Source organism: Rhinopithecus bieti, unplaced genomic scaffold (genome assembly GCF_001698545.2).
Source record: "Rhinopithecus bieti isolate Rb0 unplaced genomic scaffold, ASM169854v2 scaffold_24392, whole genome shotgun sequence".
NCBI lineage: Eukaryota > Metazoa > Chordata > Mammalia > Primates > Cercopithecidae > Rhinopithecus > Rhinopithecus bieti.
Genome location: NW_016812542.1, coordinates 153,787 through 174,581, shown reverse-complemented (window position 1 = coordinate 174,581; position 20,795 = coordinate 153,787). Strand labels below are relative to the sequence as shown.

The following is a 20,795-nucleotide window of genomic DNA, read 5'->3' as shown; positions in this document are numbered from 1 at the left end:
GAGAGAGAGAGAGAAAGAGAGAGAGAGAGAGGAGGAAAAATGGGAGGGAGTGAAGAAAGAAAAGAAAAAAAGAAAAAATCATTATCTGAAGGAAACCTACCTCTCAATGTTGGGTGAGTTTCTATTTATTCAACCAATAAAGAAGAGGGATCTAGTTTGCAACATTCTAGATTTCTTTTCCTGCCCTCTTTGGACTTGCCTAATGAAAACAACTTATTTGAAACCCCATGAAAAGTTTCCTTGTAATAAAGAGCTCCCATGAATTTCAAATCACAGCATTTCAAGGAATTGATGCTCACAGTGAAATTTTACAAAATTCCATTAACTTTAAAGGTCCTACGTTGGTACTAAGGACTTCATTGTCGTTGGCTAAAGTAGCTTGTAAAAAGTGCACTCCAGGTCTATTTGGCTTTTTTATTTGACTTGTTGTTCAAATAACAGGTATTTACGAAGTTACAGAAGCACCGCAAACTGCTGGTGTAATGCGAGAATTGCTACTCACATGTCTGCAAGCAGAGCCACAACATTCACCTCTTTGCAAGTGGGCAATCTGTGTGAGCACCACATAGCCAGTAGCTGGATCCACATAGTTTAGCTGGCCAGCCTGAAGTGTAATAAAATGAAACAATTCATTAATCTCAATATTCATCATATCTCCTCACCATTATGTCTACTCATAAAATACTGCAGAAAATTTTAAACAATATTAAACTTCTTCCCAGCAGTTTTAGTGGCACTTGCAATTAAAGACCAAAAGCACTCCAGCATTATATACAATCCAACTTTATGTGACATAAGGAGAAAATATACAGTTTGAGAAAAATGAGAAGTTGATGGAAAAACAAGAACTCCTCTGTACCTAATAACTATGTAGCCACTGCTCTGATATTTTTCATTTGGTTTCTAGGTAACGAGCTTAATAACAGGTGATTTAAATGATTTTAAGAGCTTAAGAGGCTGAAAATGAACTTTCACTCAGAAGTTGCAGTTGGAATTTCAGTACTTAAAATATGTGGATAATGATTTAAACTTACAGAAAAGGCGCTAATCAAAACCAACGGTCCTTATAGAAAAGTATTACCTTTGCTATTATTGAACACTTTCTTTACCTTCATGTGTTACTTCATTGCACATTTTATACTTTTTTTTTTTGCTGGTGTGTTATTAGTTGTATTTTTAAGTGAATAAAAGTATTGTTTTAACATATTAACTCTCACTGCTTTGACAAGTTTGATCAAAAGAAATTTTTATTGTACTATTTCAAATATCAAGGAAGTATATTCTATCTCCATTCAAACATGACTTAAAAAGGTGTCTCAAGTACTTTGTGGGAAGGGAAAAGTAAATAACACAACCTTTTCTGTGGATTTGGGTCGTGTGGATGATATTACTTAGCCTTGAGTTTTTGTAGAGGAACGTTCCCATGCACTTTTTATATAACCTTTATACCACGCAGTAACTCAGTGTGCATCAATCTTGTACAGAGCCTTTTTCATTAAAATACACATGAAACTTGCATATCTTATGACAAACACATTTTTGTATGAACCACCAACAACTTCTTCAGTGTCTTATTTAATGGCAGAATATTTTATTCTGGTTGAGGTTTTAACCCAATATGTTACATGAATAAAGTGTGTAGCAAAAGGACAGGCACAGTTAAGTCTAGTCTCACCCTGAAGCATTCCAGCAAAGGTAGAGCAGGGCAGGGCAGCAGAAATCCGAGCAAGTCCCAAGGCTGGTCTGAGAGAGGCTTCCCAAATCCAGTGGGACCACAGAAGCAGATTACATGAAATCAGGAGCACTCTGCACTACCTTAGAATGACCGATTGTCAGTACCTCACTTCTTTATTTATTTACAAAGCTCCTGTTTGGAGACTTGGAAGAAAAACAAAACAAAAACAAAAAAAAAAACACTAGGAACTCTGTAGCAGGCTTCTTTTCACTTTTCATAGCTTCTGGGAGTCTTCTGAGGGCAATTATCTGGCAACCTGGAAGCCTAACAGATTGCTCCTGCGCATGCGCCTGCTCTACAGCTTTCCATGTTGATTCAGCACCTCTGAGCTTGCTGGCTGCCTGCACAAACTTAATTTGTCCTCAGTAAATGAGCGTCACGTAATGGTGGCCACAGACAAAGATGAGGCAAGGGTGCTGACAGTTTGACTGGAGAGCAAGATGTTCAGTGATGCGCATCGGTACCCAGAGAAAGGTAAGAGAGCTATCTGCCTTGAGGCTGGAAGAAGGACCATCGTGAGGGGGCTCTGATTTGTCGAAAAAGAAAAACAAGCAGCTTGTTATTTACTGGGCTTACTTATGGTCTCCTGGATAGTCATTTAACCTGTGATACTGACACTGATGAAACAAGTGTGGATTTCCCGAGTGAGAAAAAGTTCGTTTCATTCCCTAGGCTGATTGAAAATTTCTTCACATGATACTGGTGTTCGCTCTAAAGAGAATGAAACTTTTCTTTAATATCCACCATATCTATATGGTGAATTATGAGAACAAATTACATACTTTTTTTTTTTTTTTTTTTTTAAAGGAGAGCATAACCAAGAAAGATCAAAAGCTGCCAGTCACTTCCTGATGAGTCTTTATTCAGTTTCAACACTTGAATGGGTCAGACCGACAGTGGATTCTCAGGGCCTACTAACTGTCATTACTGAAATAAGTCAATCTGAGGTAAGCTCCGAGATTTTCTTCTCTACCCCTTTGGCTTAAGTCATACCATATAATATTAGTCCCATCAAGTACTGGAGGCACACACACACAGCTTATTAAATGGGTTCATTTCATACTTCTTTTCTATCTTTATTATAGTCAGTTTCTCTTTTTTTCTGTTTCTTTTGTAAAGGTAATAACATAACCATGCTGCCTTTAAACTCACGCAGACTGTGTTAGAAGGCGTAAAGGGAGAGAAGTTTAGATACTGGTACTAACAGGCAATTGTCAAATCCGCAAAACAAAAGAAAACAGCTGAGTGTCTACAAACGCCAGATTGTAGTTCCCTCTGCTCCGCCCGCTAAGAGTTAAGAGAAAGGACAAGAAGGCAATGGAAAAATTAAAATAAATGTGTCAATGTCTTATTTTTTTCATTTTAAGAATCACTGGATGGCTAAGTGTTCAACTGACAATGCAGAAAACACACATTTTGTTGTGACTTGTCAGTTTCTCCACCTTCTCCATCAATTCTTTGACACCCCCTCCGCAACACACACACATACACCACAAAACAGTGGCAGTGGGTCCCACACCGCGACTGGAGTTTAGCTCGGACGCTGATTGGAAAACCAATCAAACCAATCACACTCATACTCAAGACAGATACAGGGTAAATAAACCCTTTGTCTGGAACGCAAACTGTGGTCAGTTTTCCCGCGAAAAGGTCGGAGCTGGAAGCTAGTGTGCGTGCGCGTGTGTCGCCCGAGGCAGGAGAGCACCGGCGTCCAGCAACCCTTGCCTCTGCCCGGCGGCCTTCGGGTCCGGAGAGGCCCGGGATGCGCAGGCGCGCCGAGCCCGGGACGGCCGCAGCGGGGGCGGGGCGGGGCGGGGCGGGCAGGAGGGCGTCTCACCGCGCAGGCGGCAGCGTGGAGCTCCGCGATCCGTCGCTCCGCCACCGTTAACTCTTCGCTCACCGAAGGACTCACCGCTCTCTCCGGCCTACTCGGCGTGGCGGGCGCGGAGCCGCCGCAGTTTCCCTCGTTAGCAGAGTAGAGGGTTAAACTGAGCTGCTGTCGGAACCCAGCTCGGACCCAGAGAGGTGCTGGCGGTGGGGCGGCGGGAGGTCGCCTCCAGAGCGCGGGACCCGCCAGTGCCCAGATTTGCCTGGCCGCCATGCCGCCGCCGGTCTTGGGAGGCGGAGCACCCGGCGCTGGGGCCCCGAGGGGCGACCAACGCGGGCCTGAGCCCGGCGAGCCGGTCTTGGGCAGCTCGTGGCCACCGCTGCGTGGGGTCGGTTTGCGCTGCCAGGGCAGCAGGTGGAGGCCCATGGACTGAGCCTTCTGCCTTCACCACCGGGCCCGCTGCGGAAATAAAATGGGCTTTTAAGGCAGCTAACGAGGCTCTAATGAGCTGCCAGGACGGGGAAGAGCCTGCTGTTTCCACATCTTTGGACTTGAATTCTAAGCTCTTCTTCTTCTCCCCCCACTCCCACCCAGCTGAAAGGTGTACATTTTTTCTCATGTCAAACTGGACTTGGGATCATTCAGTATAATCTCCACTACTGTTAAGATCCCAGGAAGTGATCAAAAGACCTGAGGTTTGTGAATCACCACCTTGGGCCTATCCAGAAAAGGCTGAGTGTTTCCAGGTAATATGTGATATGAATAAAGGTGGAAGTGGAGCCTTCTTTGCTTGGTTCTTTGGCCCACCCTAAAGTAAGGGCCAAAAGTAAAATCGTACACTGAATAAGAAAAGGTGTTGTGTTCATGTTGCTGAATAGTTACAAAATCCAAACTAAAACCCTTTTTCCTTTCTGGTGGATGAAAGTTATCTTGATACCGTCACAGAATTGAATTTGAGAAAATTATCGCAAGCCCAGGAGGTAATTTCAGGTGTTAGGATTAAATTAACACCACCCCTTCTTCCTACCTCAGTGTGGGTTTCAAGAAAAGGAGGGCTGAAGAGTACCAATTTTGTTAGTGCTCTTCAATATTGAGGAACTGAGGGCAGGAATTGATCTTTGAGGACAAAGGTTGATTCTTCAGCTGTATAGGAGAAAAGTGACTAAGCCACTATAGACCGTCACTACGTGTTTTTTAGTTTCTGTGTTTACCATGCAACCCTGTAGTCATATTGTCATTTTCTTAAATCTTAGCAGGAGCTGATCGAAACAATCCTATTGGTTCATTAAAAATCTCAGTGAATTAATAAATTGGAATTCTATTTTGCAAATTGGTTTTCTTTTTGTTGGAATAAAAAATTAGGATCTGGAGACTGTTTAGTAATCTGAGGAGAGTTTAAAATCTGGAAAGCGAAGGAGAGTCCCTAGGGAAAGCTGTGGAAGAGTGGGACCAAACTTGAGATCACCAAAAATGAACAACTGTGATGTTACTCACATTCACCATAAGTCAGGTCCCCGCACCAACAAAAATCTGAAATTAATTTATTGCATTGTCTTTAAAATGAAGGATCAGGATCCCCTAATAGGCCATGTCATTGATTCAAAGGGTAGAGACAGCATTTTACAGGAATGAAATAGACTAGACCAGATTTAAATAGAAAATAATAGAACTATCTTATCTAGGAAGAGTACATATTGTTACATGAAACTTCTTTTGGTGGAGATGAGAGGGTGTTAGTGACTGTAAAGGGCTTGAACAACAGAGATCTTGTGGGTAACAGAATAATTCTTTGTCTTGACCATGATGATTATACAAATTTACATGTGATAAGATGCCATGGAGCTATACATACGTTGTTTTAATGTCAACTTCCTGGTTTTCATATTGCACTGTTAGTATGTAAGGTGTAAGCATTGGGGGAAACTGGGTGAAGTAAATACAGTGCCATATCTGCAACTGCATGTGGACCTATAATTATTTCAAAATTCAAAAACTAATTTTATTTTTTTTGAGACAGAGTTTCACTCTGTTGCCCAGGCTGGAGTGCAGTGGTGCAATCATAGCTCACTGCACTCTCTAATTCCTGATTTCAAGTCATCCTCCTACCTCAGCCTCCCGAGTAGCTGGAACTACAGGTGTGTGCCACCATGCTTGGCTAATTTTTTATTTGTAGACACGGGATCTCCCAGTGTTGCCCAAGCTGCTTTTGAACTCCTAGGTTCAAGGGCTCCTCCCACCTCCGCTTCCCAAAGTGCTGTGATTACAGGTGTGAGCCATCACGCCTGGCCTAAAAACAGCAATTTTAAAGAGATGTAGAAATGGATTTTGGATTATTTGGTAAAGCAGATTACTGAATTAACCAAAAACTTTTTTTTTCTGTCTTCTGCATTCCCATTATCATTTAGATGTTGAATAGATTACCTGCCCCCTTCAATTTTCATTTGATCTTCATACTTTAGAGTCCATGTCATTTCTCACCAAGTAACTTTCATTCGTTATGTCTCTTGTTTTAGAAAGCCTCCTCAGGGCTTTACCCTTAGCTTATTCTATCATGTGCTCATTTCTCAGATTGTCTGTGCTCATAGTAGACAAAACTGTATGAAAGTGGGGTACTAAGTCCCACCTTAGAGTGTTGCATAAAGTTTGAACTTTATTTACAAAGTATTTACATTTAGATTTGCCCTAGAAAGAGTCATTTTGTGCCACAACTCTGTGTGTAACATGTAATGTAATATTTGATATATTGTATAGCATTTATTATATCATTTGAGATATTTGTGTTAATATTGAACATGCTTGTTATGTTGGAGGTGGGGATATCAGAGAAATGCATTCCCCTAGATTTCACTGATATTGATTTTTAAATAGGTATGTTAGGACTCTCTAGGTTGCAAGATACAGATTACACAACTCAATCGGGTTACAATAAAAGGAATGTGTTTGCTCATATAACCATGAAGCATGACTTGATTCAGGATTCACCAGGACTTGGTTTTCATTTTTCTGCTTAGCCTCTTCAATCCTAATTCTCTTTTCAGGCAGGCATTTTTCTCATTGGTGAAATATAGCTGCAGACAGCTCCCATGGTTTCATCCTTTCTGGTCCTTGTCCAAGTTTTTAAAAAAAAAAAAAAAAAAAAAAGTCATGTTATGAAGCTCCAGAATAAGAGAAGCCCTTTTTCCCTTCTGAAAGTCCTGTCAGCCATATCTTTATCATGTGCCCATTTCAGAACCAGTCTTTTGAGTATAGATTATACTTAAGCCAATCAGGGTCTATCCCTGGATCTGCCTCTGGGCAACCAACCCAAATCTATTGCTGAAAATGGCCTGTATTAATGCTGAAGATACAATTCACAAAAGACCACTCTAGTGTGACTTTCAAAAGCAAAGAAAATTCCGCCAGCCCACCCAGTCCTTTTTAATACTTAGTATTTAAAAGGTTCAATTTTAAAAGTTTTTTATGTCCTCTGTCCCCTCTAAAAGCCGCCTTCCTTTGATTTCTCACAATTATTTGTGCCATTTCAACTTTTTGTATTTGTTTGCATTGTTTTCCCAACAGGTCATAATAGGGATAGGGAACATGTCATTTTCATCTTTTTATCTCCACAGCCCAACTTGTACTTCTGCAGAAAGTATTACAGTACAAGGTGAATAATGAATAATGAATTTTTGAATGGATAAATGAGTCAGCAGTTTTTTATTCTCAAATACATATTCCTAATTACTGGACAAAAATGTCATGAAATTTTAATATTAAATTTCTATACATAGTATTGCATATTTGAAAATGTGTATTGTTGCAAATATTTCTTTAAAAAACTAAGTGAAAGAGATACTAAATCTGAAATCTAATTGAATTATATTATTAAAGTGAGCTATTTTACTGACAAACAAGACAGATGCATATATTATTAAATGATCTAATCTAAGCCCTTGAGATGCTGCCTTTGACTTTAAGTGTTACCTTTTAATGAATTATGAATATATTGAGCTGATAGTGGACAAATTATTGCTGGAACCACAGAGCTAACAACAGACTTCCTGTCCATTTACTGCCGGTTTTGCACACTTCCATTTGGACACTGATTATGTATTTGATGTTTTCCAAATACCCGAATGGTGTGTTATGACATGTCATGCTCCATGTAGAGTGGATTTTCACTATCAATTCTTATGATTGAGAGCAAATGTTACATGCCCCTAAGGTTGCCTATAGGGAATCTTTGTTTCATTTAATCGGACATCCAATAGCACACTTTGTTTCACAGAGCTGGTCTTAGAAAATTCTTTTGGGAATTATAACCATTTCTATTTGCAAGTCCAGCAAATCTCTGCTGATTTCACAGTAGATGCGACTCCACTGGTGCTACATGCCTAGAGCACTGCTGCATTTGGCTCTCATCTTTCCATTTTGTTTTCATTATCTTGGATGAGTATAGATGAGCTATATAATATGAAGTAATCTAGCCATTTCATCTCTTCATCCACTCAGTCATTCTCTAATGGAATGGTAGTCTGGCTTCTACCTGCACTGCCAACTTAAAGTGTTACTAAATCCAGTGCACTTATACAGTACTCCCCTAACACTCCTGGTACTTTTAAGGTGGTCAGTTTTCTGCCCCTCAAAGCTATTCTCTTGACTTCTTGAACGCCAAATTCTTAAAATTTGCTTTTTATTTTTAGGATTATTCTTTGAATTTTCAAAGAGCCCTTCTCTGTCCTCTCCATCCTTAAATGTTGATTTTCTTCAGATTTCTTCAGCAATTCTCAGCCCACTGCTCTCACTGTATTATCCTTCTCCAAGTGATTTTAACCATGCTTATGTTTTTAATCTATTACCATGTAATGATTCTTTATCAGGTTCAAAGCTTTTGAGAGCAACATACCTATCTAGCCATCTGCCTGCTAGACATAGATGTTTAAAATCCCCAAACTCATCATGTCTAAAACAGACTTAATCACCATTACCTTTGAAATCTTACTTTTCCATTTATTTTCAATTTTAAAGGTACAGGTGCCCAATCATTCATCAAATTCAGAGATCTTGGAGTAATTGTACACTTTTTCTACATCTCCCCATCCAGACCGTCACCAACTCTTGCCAGTTTTGTCTGTGAAGTCTCAAATTGTCTCTAATTTGTCAAAAAGTCTCAAGTTGGTCCTTTCCTTTGCTTCTATCATTGTTCATTGTCTTTATAATTTCTTTCCCCTGACTACAGCTATAACAGAATGGTTTCTTAATGGAAATAATATATAAGGAGGGCTTACTGTGTATCAGGGCACTCTGATAAGTGCTGGAGATTTATTATTCATATTTTTGCATCTGCTGTTTAGTCTGACAAAACATACCCTGTTCTCATCACCTCAATCTTCAGCTCATGTCCTTGATGAAGTTATACCTGTATTTAAAGCCTCAGCCTATGTGCCACCTTCTCTAGTAAGTTTTTCCTGACTGCTCACTCTACTCCTTGTCTCCTTTCCCCAGTCTTCTCTGCAGGCTGGCTCGGCACGCCACCCCGTGGCTCCCATAATATCCAAAGCATGACTCTACTTTTGCACTTTCCTTTTGTATAATTTTGTTTATGAGTTTTTACTGCCAGACTGTGAGGTCTTTAAGGATAAAGATTGTCTTAATAATCTGTATCTCCAGTAGCACAAGTTCATAGGAAATGCTTTAAAAAATGCTTGTTTAAATGAATAGATGAATGAATAATGGCAGCAAAAACCTACATATGAGTAACATAGCAAATAAATTATACAAATGTATTTTTCCCTAATATTTTATGGTTATGAAGCAGTATTGGGTTTTGCCAATACGTCAGTTGTTCTCTGGCTATTGTTTATGAGACACAATATACTGAAATAACAACATACTGTGATTTTATTTGGCAATCCATTTAGTAAGTTTCCCCCAAATAGTCATTGAATTAATGGTAAGAGCAGTGTATGAGCTGCATTCCAAATGAAGTAAGTATATGTTGACAGTGAAGTGTAGCCTTGTTAACCCTGAACAATCATTTCAATTATAAACTACATGTGTACAATCACTGTCACATAAAATATCCAGACTAATTACTTCTAGCCCTTTTGTTATACAAGTATTAGATATGAAACCCACTCTTATGTATATTTAGTGTAACAGTGAAATCTCCAGGAACATTGTTAGAAAAAAAAGGAAGAATTTTTACATTAGTAAGATAAATGGATTAGTATCATGCTTTTAAAATTGCATGGGCAGCCACTGTTTTGTAGGATTTCCCACATATCAACACATTTGTAATAGATCTTGGTTAAGAACATAAATACAACATACAAATCAGAGCGTTGTTCTCTGCACTCTTGTTGCTGCCTGAGGGAGAAAACCATGTCCACTGTTCCATGACTAGAATGAAAGGCACACTGAGTTTTAGGTCAAATATCCATGACATTGACATGTATGACTAGTCTACTGAGTATGATACATGTTAATATCTTCCCAGTGGTGGACACGAGCGATATGGCTCAGTGATCAACACAGCACACACAACCCCTTTAGGTTTTCTACAGGTGTAAATTTGATGCATCTTTGAAATCCTGTGGAATGTGATTCTTCAATGTGCAGTTAAACTGTACTATTGCTATGTGAGTTTTCTTCTTTGTATAATTCTGTAAGAATGTCATCAACATCAGTTGCTCCATCTAATATTTTTGATGGCACATTTCAGACAGCATTGTTATAAGCTAAACCTGTTTGCATTGCATTGTTGGACCAATAAAAACAGAAAAAGCAAAGTTTCATGGCTGACAGAGTGCTGCAAAATATTAAGTGCTATGCCCACATTATGATTTCTGAAATGGTCAGTGGTACATTTGTAACATAATTTTTTAATTCATATACAATCTAAGTTTTATGATAGAAACATATATATTCTTCCTATCATCTTATTCCATTGTTAGGACAGTGACTCACCCATAATTCACTGAATGAATATGTTCTTGAGTGGTAGCATGGCGTGTTGAAAGAGCACTGGCTTTGAAGGCATTAGGATGTGAATTGAATCTTAACCTATCCACTTTCTAATTCTGTGATGCTGAGATTATTTAAACTAAACCTTAGTTTCCTCCTCTGTGGAATGTGAACAGTATCTCAAAGCTGAATTATTGTGAAGGTTAAATGACATAGCATATATAAAACATCTGTCATGGTGTCTAGCATAGTGGGAGCTCATAAATATTAGCTGTTGTTACTGCTGAACTGGGAAACCACTTTTGTGCTTTTAGCCTTTTTGTATGTTAGCCTTCTGCTGCTTAATAGTTGCCTGTTTTACCATCAATCCTTAATGGAATGAGGCTTAGGTTGTTTGAATGAGACTATTTTTTTATAAATGACAAAAGCTTGTTATATACCTACATAATCAAACAGATTTTTCCATTGATTAAAAGCTTTGTACAATGAGCTAAAATTATATGTTAAGATTCCAGAGGTCATGTTTCCAAAGTATATTGACTGTAAGCATATAAATAACCTACTCCTTGAGTAGCCCTAAATAGTTATAGACAGTAAGTGATACAGGTATTCAGAATAGGGAGATATCTTTGTAAGTTTCTTGGTGAGAAAAAGTTGCATGACAGAAGAAGAATTTGAACTGAATATTAAAGAATGTTTATGATTTTGATAAGAGCTATGAATGAACACGTTATTTTAGGCAAGAAAAAGATTTGAAGAAGAAAGCTTTTGTGGATGCTATTAGGATGCTTTTGGTTACAAGTGACAGCAAATGGCAACTCTCTTTGCATAAAATGAGAACATTGATCATGTCACAAAACGAGAAGTCCAGACATAAGTGCTGCAGGGTAGGCTGGCTCAATGGCTTTGTAGCAGCAGCAAGGACCGAAGTTCTTTGTCTTTCGCCCTGGCATTCTGAGTGAGCCCACTTGATACTCTTATTGCTTGCCTTAGAATGACAGCCTGGCTTGCTACAGTTTCAGGCATCATATCCAGACATGGCAATGTTCAGGTGATATGGTTTGGATGTTTTGTCCCCTCCAAATCTCATGATGAAATGTGACCTCCAGTGTTGGAGATGGGCCTAATGGGAGGTGTCTAGGTCTTGGGGGTAGATTCCTCAGGAATGGTTTCAAGTTATCCTCAAAGCAATGAGCAAGTTCTCACTGTGGGTTCACACAAGGTCTAGTTGTTTAAAAGAGCCTGGCCCCTCCTCCCTTTCCCTCTCGTGTGCTCTCTCTCTCTTCTCCTCTTCTCACTCTTGCTCTCTCACCATGTGACATGCTGGCTCCCCCTTTGCCCTCTACCATGATTGGAAGCTTCCTGAAGCCTCACCAGGAGAAGATGTTGACACTGTTTCTTGTACACCCTGCAGAACTGTGAGCCAAAATAAACCTCTTTTCTTTATACATTATCCAGCCTTAGGTAGTGCTTTATAGCAATACGGATGGACTGTCACACCAGTGAAAGAGGAAGGATGAGTTTTCTTGTGCCTCTTAAATTTTATTATGAGTATGTGAACACACATACAAATATGAAGAGAGTATAACCAATACCCATATTCTTGTTACCCAGTTGAAAACATTAGAAACACAGTTGTAACTCCCTGTGCATACCACTCCAAGCATATTTTTCTTCCCCACATTCTGAATTTATCATTTCTGGTGTGCTATGGCTTTATGTGTTCCTCCAAAATTTATATGTTGAAACCTAATCAATAATATGATGGTATTAGAAGGTGGAGCCTCTGGGAGGTGACTAGGTCATGAGCACTCTACACTCATGAATGGGACTAATGTCCTTATAAAAAGACTGGAGGGAAGTAGCTAGGTTCTTTTACCCTTGCCTCCCTTCTGCCTTGTGAAGACACGGTGTTCATTCCTTTTTGTCCCCTTTTTGCACCCATGTGAGGGTGCAGCAACAGGCACCATCTTGGAAACAGCAGCCTTCACCAGGCATTGAATCTGCTGGCACCTTGATCATGGACTTACCAGCCTCCAGAACTGTGATAAATAAATTTATGTTGTTTATAAATTACCTAGTATCAAATATTTTGTTGTAGCAGAAACAGACTAAGATACCATACATCCCTTTCACTACATGTATATCCCTCAACAATGTAGTATCGCTCCTCAACAATATAGTATTGCTCAATGATATAGTATCCCTCAACAATATAGTATTGCTTTTTATGTTGTTCAACTTTACATAAATGATTTCATACGGCTATATAACCTTATAAAATTTGATTTTTCAGTTAACTTTGTGAGATGCACCTATGTTAATTCATGTAGCCTTAGCACATTCCTTTTCATCATGCATAGAATTCTATTTTGTAAATATAGCTAAAAGTGTTCAACATTAATAATTGGGAATGCAAATCAAAACTATAATGAGATATTATCTCATATCTATTAGGATGGTTATTATCCAAAAATAATAATAAAATGAAAATAACAAGTGTTGGCAAGGATGTGGAGGAAAGGGAACCCTAACATATACTGTCAGTGAGAACATGAATTGGTACAGCCACTATGGGAAACAATATGAAGGCTTCTCAAAAAATTAATAATGGAACTACAATATGATCCAGCAATCCCACTTCTGGTTATTTATCCAAAGGAATTGAAATCAGGATCTTGAAGAGATACCCATATTTATTGCAGCATTATTCAGAACAACCAAGACATAGAAGCAACCACAATGTTCATCAACAGATGAATGGATAAAGAAAATGTGGTATATACATACAATGGAGTACTACTCAGCCATAAGGAGGAAATCCTGCAATATGGGACAACATGGATGAACCTGGGGGACATTATGCTAGGTGAAATAAGCCAATCACAGAAGGACAAATAACATGCTACCACTTATATGGGAAATCTAAAGGAGTCAAACTCAAAGAAGCAGAGATAGAATAGTAGTTGCCAGGGATTTGGGGGAGGGGAAAACAGAGAGGTATTAGTCAAAGGGTTCAAAGTTCCAGTTACACAGGATGAGTAAGTCCTAGTGATGTACTGTACATCATAGTACCTATAGTTAACCTATAGTTAACAATAATGTATACTGAAACATTGCAAAGAGATTGGATCTTAACATTCTCACCACAAAAAAAAAAAAAAAAAAAAATATATGTGAGGTGATGGGTATGATAATTATCTTGATTTAATCATTTCACAATGAATACATACATGAAAACATCACATTGTACACCATAAATGTAAGCTTCTGTCAATTCTATCTTGATAAAGCTGTAAAGGGGAAAAGGTTTATTTTTTACTTATTTAAAATCCACTGTTGTTGTTTCTCATCAGTCATTTCTCCTGGACAGTTCTCCATTAAGTAGTAATCCAAGAAATCAGGCTCCTTTTATTTTTGGCTGCAATTATTTGTAAGATAAATCCTTTAAGTTTGCTGAAAGATACATAACCTACTCAGCGGGGAAGTGAGTTTACTTCACTCACCATTCATATTGCCTCATTCTTCAACTCTACTTTCCATTCCTGACTTACCACTGTAATCCTTTGCTCTTCATACCTTTCTTTAACAGGAAAATTTATATGTCCCTTCTCCCAGCAGTTCCCAACACAATGAACTATAACAGCCTTAAGGAATAGAGACACACCTACCAGCTCCTGCTGCAGTACCCAAATTAAATCCTTATATATGGTCGAGATGCCCTAATAAAGATTTATATAGTCTTACATAATTTTTGAAGTACATTCAGAAACTGTAATATTTACATTCTTTTAAGATAAGTATTAAATATATAATCACCTCAATTTTACAAATGGGAGAACTGGTCTTTATCACACTATCAAATATATTTAAGGGCACCAAATACTTGCTTTTTTCTCCCCTAACATATCCAATATCCAGCTGAATCACCAAATTCCATTTATTCTTCTCTCATAATTTGTCTCCCTTCCTTTGAATTCCTATTGCAATTTAACATGGTTTAGTTCATTATCATTTCATGTCTAAGTTACTGCAAAGTTTCCTAAATTATTATTACTGCCTCTAGTCTCTTCCCTCTCTAATTCATTCTCAACACTATTTACAAAATAGTACATTTTTATTATCGTTTTCTGGTTCAGAAATCCTCAGTATCACAACTGTACATGTAGGATAAAATATTAACTAATTACCTAGGCATTCATGGTACTCCCACACCTTCACGCCTGACATACCTTTTCAGTCTTATGTTCTGCTGCCTTCCAATTCAAACACATGGTTCTAGTCAGACAAATCTGCCCAGTCTCCCCTAAATTATCCATGTTGCAGACATGCTATTTTTGTCTCCCCAAAAGCTATTCCCCCCATTCCCCAATTTTGTTTCATTGTCCGTCACTTTCCCATGTGTCCCTGAGGTAAGTCCTGACTAGTCTTTAATTAAATTTTGGAAACCACACTTTTCTTGCCACTGATTGATTTATGCAAGCAAGTGGCCAATGACACATGAGAGGAAATTCTGCAGGGAGACTACTGGGAAAGATTTTCTTATGGGAATTTTGGTATCCAAGAATATGGCATAGTAGATACCCTTAAAATGGAAAAATAAAACTGTATCTTAAAAATGTGTAGCTGAGCCTACATAAAGTAGAGAAAAATTGAAAACTGAGCTAAACATTAGAGAGGTAATTTGTCTCTGGCACTATTGTTGCCCTGGAGAAATTTGTCAGTCTTTGTAACCATGATGATTGGGTTTTAGCATCTGAATGGAGTCAGAAGAAAGAGACTTGGCCTGTGCCAGGCAAGTAATTTAAGCCAAGATCCCTTTGTAAAGTTGGAACATTCAAAGAGCTCTACCCTTAGGCCAGGACTAGGGTGAAGCAAGTAAGGAACTTACCTTAGTCACATCCCGGCCCTTAGTGGATGGGTGGACTATAAACTAAATCTACCTGCCAATCATGGGACAAGGCAGAACACTTGTCTATCTCTGTCCAAGCTCCCCTGAAAATTTATGAAGAGATGTCCACTCACACATGAGTTTGAGATTAAAAGTTTATGTTTCCTAAGTAAAACACACATCAGGAAAACCCTCGTCCAGTAAAATGCAATAACAAGAACTTGTCTTAGGTTGGTAAAATCCCTGGTTGCTTGAGAGAAGCAAAAAGAGAGAAATAAATTATCTCCAGAGAATTTACAAAAAAATAGAACCTTAATCCTTGTCTCATAAGATTCCTGTAGAAAAAGTCCTGCTGAACATAATCCCACAGCCCAAAATTACAAAACACATGAGGAATTTGGGCATCATGTAAACACAAATAAACAGCATAATTTGACAACCAAAATTTCCAAAAATAAAATTGCTGATGTTAAGAGAAAAACATTCAACAAATTAAAGAGTTTAAATAAGCCAAGAACAATTTATGAATTGGGCAGCCCCTAGAACCAGAACAGGTTCAGATAAACTCCAGGGCTGCCACATGGTTGGATCACATTTATGGAGAGAAAAAAAAAGTTGCAGACAGAAAACAGAAGTAAGGTACAGAAACAGCTGGATTGGTTACAGCTAGGTGTTTAACTTATATGAACCTTACATAATTTTACCTTATATGATTTGAACAGTTGGCTGCCTATGGTTGACTAAATTTTAGCTACTGTGATTGGCCGATACTCCAATACTTGTTACAAGAGTAGGTTACATTCTGCTTACACATCAAGTTTTGTTACAGTTTATTATGTACGCAGAAACCTTTAGGCACTTAAATTACATAAGGAGGCAGCCTTAGGCCAAACTTAATTTAATAGTGGATAGAGAATATAAAATAATGCTTTAAATTTGTAAGGAAATAAGAGTTAGAATTGGAACATGAGAAACAGGATAAAATATTTTAAAAAGCCAGATAGATTTAAACAGCAACTAAATGAAAATTCATCAGTGAAAACAAGAATAGCTAACATTAAAAACTCAATGAGTGGGTTAACGAGCAGGTTCAGCACAAGTGAAACAATAGTTAATTAGAATTAGAGAAACAGGGAGTGGTAGCTTCTGCCTATAGTCTTAGATACTCAGGAGGCTAAGGTGAGAAGATTGCTTAAGCCCAGGAATTTGAGACCAATCTGAGTAATATAGTGCGACATCGTCTCTAAAATAATAATAATAATAATTTGAATTAATCAAGAATTAGAAAAAATATTCATATACAAAGAAATCCAGAATGAAGCACAGAAAGAGCAAGAAATGTGAGGTTTTAAATGGGGTAAAGAGACATAGAAGATAGAATTAGAAGATCTATATTATAGATCTTCTAAAAGGAGATAATGGAGAGAATAGGAAAGAGTAGCAAGATTTTGTTCTGTAATGGCCGGGCATGGTGGCTCATGCCTGTAATCCCAGCACTTTGGGAGGCCAAGGCAGGTGGATCACTTTAGGCCAGGAGTTCAAGACCAGTCTGGCCAATATGGTAAAACACGTGTCTACTAAAAAAAATACAAAAATTCAAACATATATAGCCAGGCATGGTGGCACATGCCTGTAATCCCAGTTACTGGGGAGGCTGAGGCACAAGAATCGCTTGAACTCAGGAGGTGGAGGCTCCAATGAGCCAACATTGCACCACTGCACTCCAACCTGGGCAACAGAGTGAGACTCTGGAAAAAAAAAAAAAAAAAGATTTTTGTTCTGTAACTGAGAGAACACATAGAATCTGAGATTCAGGAGGTACACTGAATTCTGAACAGGTTAAAAATAAATAGGCACTTAGGTACACTCATAGTGAATGTGTGGAACATTAAAACAAAGGGAGGATCTTTCTAAAAAGCCAGAGAGAAAAGGCAAGTTATCTACTCAGGAATTACAATTAGACTAACAGCTGATTCGAAAGCAGCGACAATAGAAACAAGAAGGCAATAATGGCATACTGTTTTTTAAAAGCTGTAAAAAAATCTGTCAACCTGGAATTGGATATCAAGGTAAAATACTGTTGGAGAATAGGGGTGAAAAATATTTTTCAGACAATAGCTTAAAATATTGATCAACAGTAGATACTAAAGGAACTCCTCAACGATGTACTGCAGAAAGGACTGAGATGTGTGAAGGGAAGGTAAGCAGTGATAATTGTAAATTTGTGAGTAAAGCTAAACAAAGGCTGATTATTTGAAATTATGATCCTAATGTATAATTTATGGGATTTAAAAAACACCATTAAATAAAGCTAAAATAATAGTCAATAGTAGGATGTAAGCCTAGGGAGGGATAAGCAGAATTAAAGAGTTTTAAAATCTTGAATTGTTGGGAGGAGTAAAAAGTTATTGTAACCTTAGATTTAGTTAAATGTGCTCGCTAAAATTCAAAAGTAACCCCAAAAGTATAGAAAGAGTATGCAATTTTGAAAACAGAAAAAAATGACATAAGCAAAAAAATCAGTCAATCCAAAATATGGCAGGAAGAGAAAAAATTTAATGAATAAGAATAAAATTAGGGAAATAAACTAAAATATATCAGTAATCATTAGTAAAAGTGAACTAACCCCTTAAAATATAAAATTATTAGAATGAGTTTCAAATATCTATGTTATTTTAAAAAACACAAAATATGAGTGCAGAAAGGTTGAAAGAGAAAAGAAGAAAAATATATACCAGGCAAATTCTAACCAAGAGAAAGCTGCTATATTAATATCAGACAAAATAAACTTTGAGACAAAAACATTACTAAAATGTAAAGAAATGGTACATAAACACAAAAGGTTTAGTTCACCAGAAAACTAGTATTTCTAAACAACTGTGCACATAGGATTAGAAAGAATCTTCCTAAAATGATTTAAATGTAGCTGGAAACATCGACTGTGAACATCATTCTAAATGGTGAAACTTTAGAAGACTGCTTTAAAACATAGAGTAAATAAAGATATCTGCTATCACCACCCGTTTCCAACAATGTACTGAAATCCCTTACCAGCATTAAGACAAGGTAGGTAAATAAAAAGTATAAACTTAGAAAAGATAGAAATAAAATATCATAAATTTGTCATAAAATACACAAAAAGTTTAATTACCTATTAGAGCTAATATGAAAATGTACAGGGTTATTGGAGTTCAAAATTCACACTAAAAGCCAACTTGATTATTTCTATATATGTTACAAATAATTAGAAGATACAATTTTAAAAGACAGATTTACAATACATCAAAAATATAAAGTATCCAGGGACAAATAGAACAAAAAAATGTGCAAGAACGTTTTGGAGAAATTTTTAAAACTTTATAGGAAGACATAAAAGACAGCATGAACCATTGAAAAGCATTATAGATAGAGACTCAATATAATAGCAATATCAATGGTTCTTACACTGATCTCTATATTCAATGTATTTCCCATGATGAAAACCAACAGGGATTTTCATTGAACATGAAAAGTTGATTTTAAAATGAAATCATTCCAAGTGTAATCATTATATGGAAGAGAAATGGGCAGACTACTACAGAAGACTTTGAAAACAAAGAACAAGATATGGGGTGGTACTACCCTGTTAGATTTCTGGATATATTGTAAAAATAATGCAATTAAGACAACATGGACCTGGATAAGTGCTAGTAGACAAATAGTAATTGGAACATAGCATACATCTCATAAACAGACACACAAATGTATGGAAACTTGACATAATGCAGTAGTGGCATTGAAGTTCGGTGGGAAATATTTAGACTATTTAATCAATAGTCCTAGCTTATTTAGATAAGTATATTTTTTTTAAAAAAGACGTCTATTTCACACTATATGTAAAACCCAGCTTCTGCTGAATAAAATACTTCAAAGTGAAATATAAAACTTAAAATTTTCCAAGACAATACATGAGATTACTTTATGACTTTTGAGTTAGGATAATTTTTTTCAAACAAGATATAAAAAGCAAAACACAGAAAGATTTTACCTGGGCACACACAAGATGACCAAATAGGAACAGCTCCAGCCTGCAGCTCCCAGCATGAACGACACAGAAGACGGATGATTTCTGCATTTTCAACTGAGGTACCAGGTTCATCTCACTAGGGTGTGTCGGACAGTTGGTGCTGGTCTGTGGGTGCAGCCAGCCCAGTGAGAGCTGAAGCAGGGCGAGGCATCCCCTCACCTGGGAAGCACAAGGGGGAAGGGAATTCCTTTTCTTAGCCAAAGGAAAGTGAGACACAACACCTGGAAAATAGGGTAATTCCCACCCTAATACTGTGCTTTACCAAGGGTCTTAGCAAACAGCACACCAGGAGATTTTATCCCACACCTAGCCCGGAGGGTCCCACGCCTACAGAGCCTCCCTCACTGCTAGCACAGCAGTCTGAGATCTAACTGCAAGGTGGCAGTGAGGCTGGGGGAGGGGCGCCCACCATTGCTGAGGCTTAAGTAGGTAAACAAAGCCACCAGGAAGCTCAAATTGGGTGGAGCCCACCACAGCTCAAGGAGGCCTGCCTGCCTCTGTAGACTCCACCTCTGGGGACAGGGCATAGCTAAACGAAAAGCAGCAGAAACCTCGGTGGAGGTAAATGTCCCTGTGAGATCTGAGAACGAGCAGACTGCCTACTCAAGTGGGTCCCTGACCCCTGAGTAGCCTAACTGGGAGACATCCCCCACTAGGTGCAGACTGACACCTCACACCTCACATGGCTGGGTACACCCCAGAGAAGAAGCTTCCAGAGCAAGAGTCAGACAGCAACACTCGCTGTTCAGCAATATTCTATCTTCTGCAGCCTCTGCTGCTGATACCCAGGCAAACAGGGTCTGGAGTGGACCTCAAGCAAACTCCAACAGACCTACAGCTGAAGGTCCTGACTGTTAGAAGGAAAACTAACAAACAGAAAGGAAACCCACACCAAAACCCCATCAGTACATCACCATCATAAAGACCAAAGGCAAATAAAACCACAAAGATGGGGAAAAAGCAGTGCAGAAAAGCTGGAAATTCAAAAAATCAGAGCGCATCTCCCCTTCCAAAGGAACACAGCTCATCGCCAGCAATGGAACAAAGCTGGACAGAGAACGACTTTGACGAGTTGAGAGAAGAAGGCTTCAGTCGATCAAACTTCTCAGATCTAAAGGAGGAAATATGTAACCAGTTCAAAGAAACTAAAAACCTTGAAAAAAGATTTGACGAATGGCTAACTAGAATAGCCAACGTAGAGAAGTCCTTAAAATAACTGATAGAGATGAAAACCATAACATGAGAACTACGTGACAAATGCACAGGCTGATCAGCTGGAAGAAAGAGTATCAGAGATTGAAGATCAAATGAATGAAATGAAGCAAGAAGA

The 20,795-nt window shown here is 38.1% G+C and overlaps 1 protein-coding gene across 2 annotated transcripts in view; it reads right to left on the bottom strand.

The window, feature by feature from the left end:
- Nucleotides 1-4,541, bottom strand: part of CUNH1orf53 (chromosome unknown C1orf53 homolog) — a 5,971-nt gene extending 1,430 nt beyond the window's left edge. Inside the window, exons 1-2 of one of the 2 annotated variants that reach the window (XM_017896448.1) lie at nucleotides 3,648-4,541; nucleotides 503-604 (exon numbers count right to left, since the gene is read on the bottom strand). In XM_017896448.1, coding sequence (XP_017751937.1) covers nucleotides 503-604; nucleotides 3,648-3,989 — 444 coding nt within the window. In that variant the 5' untranslated portion in view covers nucleotides 3,990-4,541. Of the gene's footprint in view, nucleotides 1-502; nucleotides 605-3,572 lie in introns of both variants that reach the window. The other variant, XM_017896447.1, reaches the window with a different exon arrangement.
- Nucleotides 4,542-20,795: the final 16,254 nt, after the last annotated feature.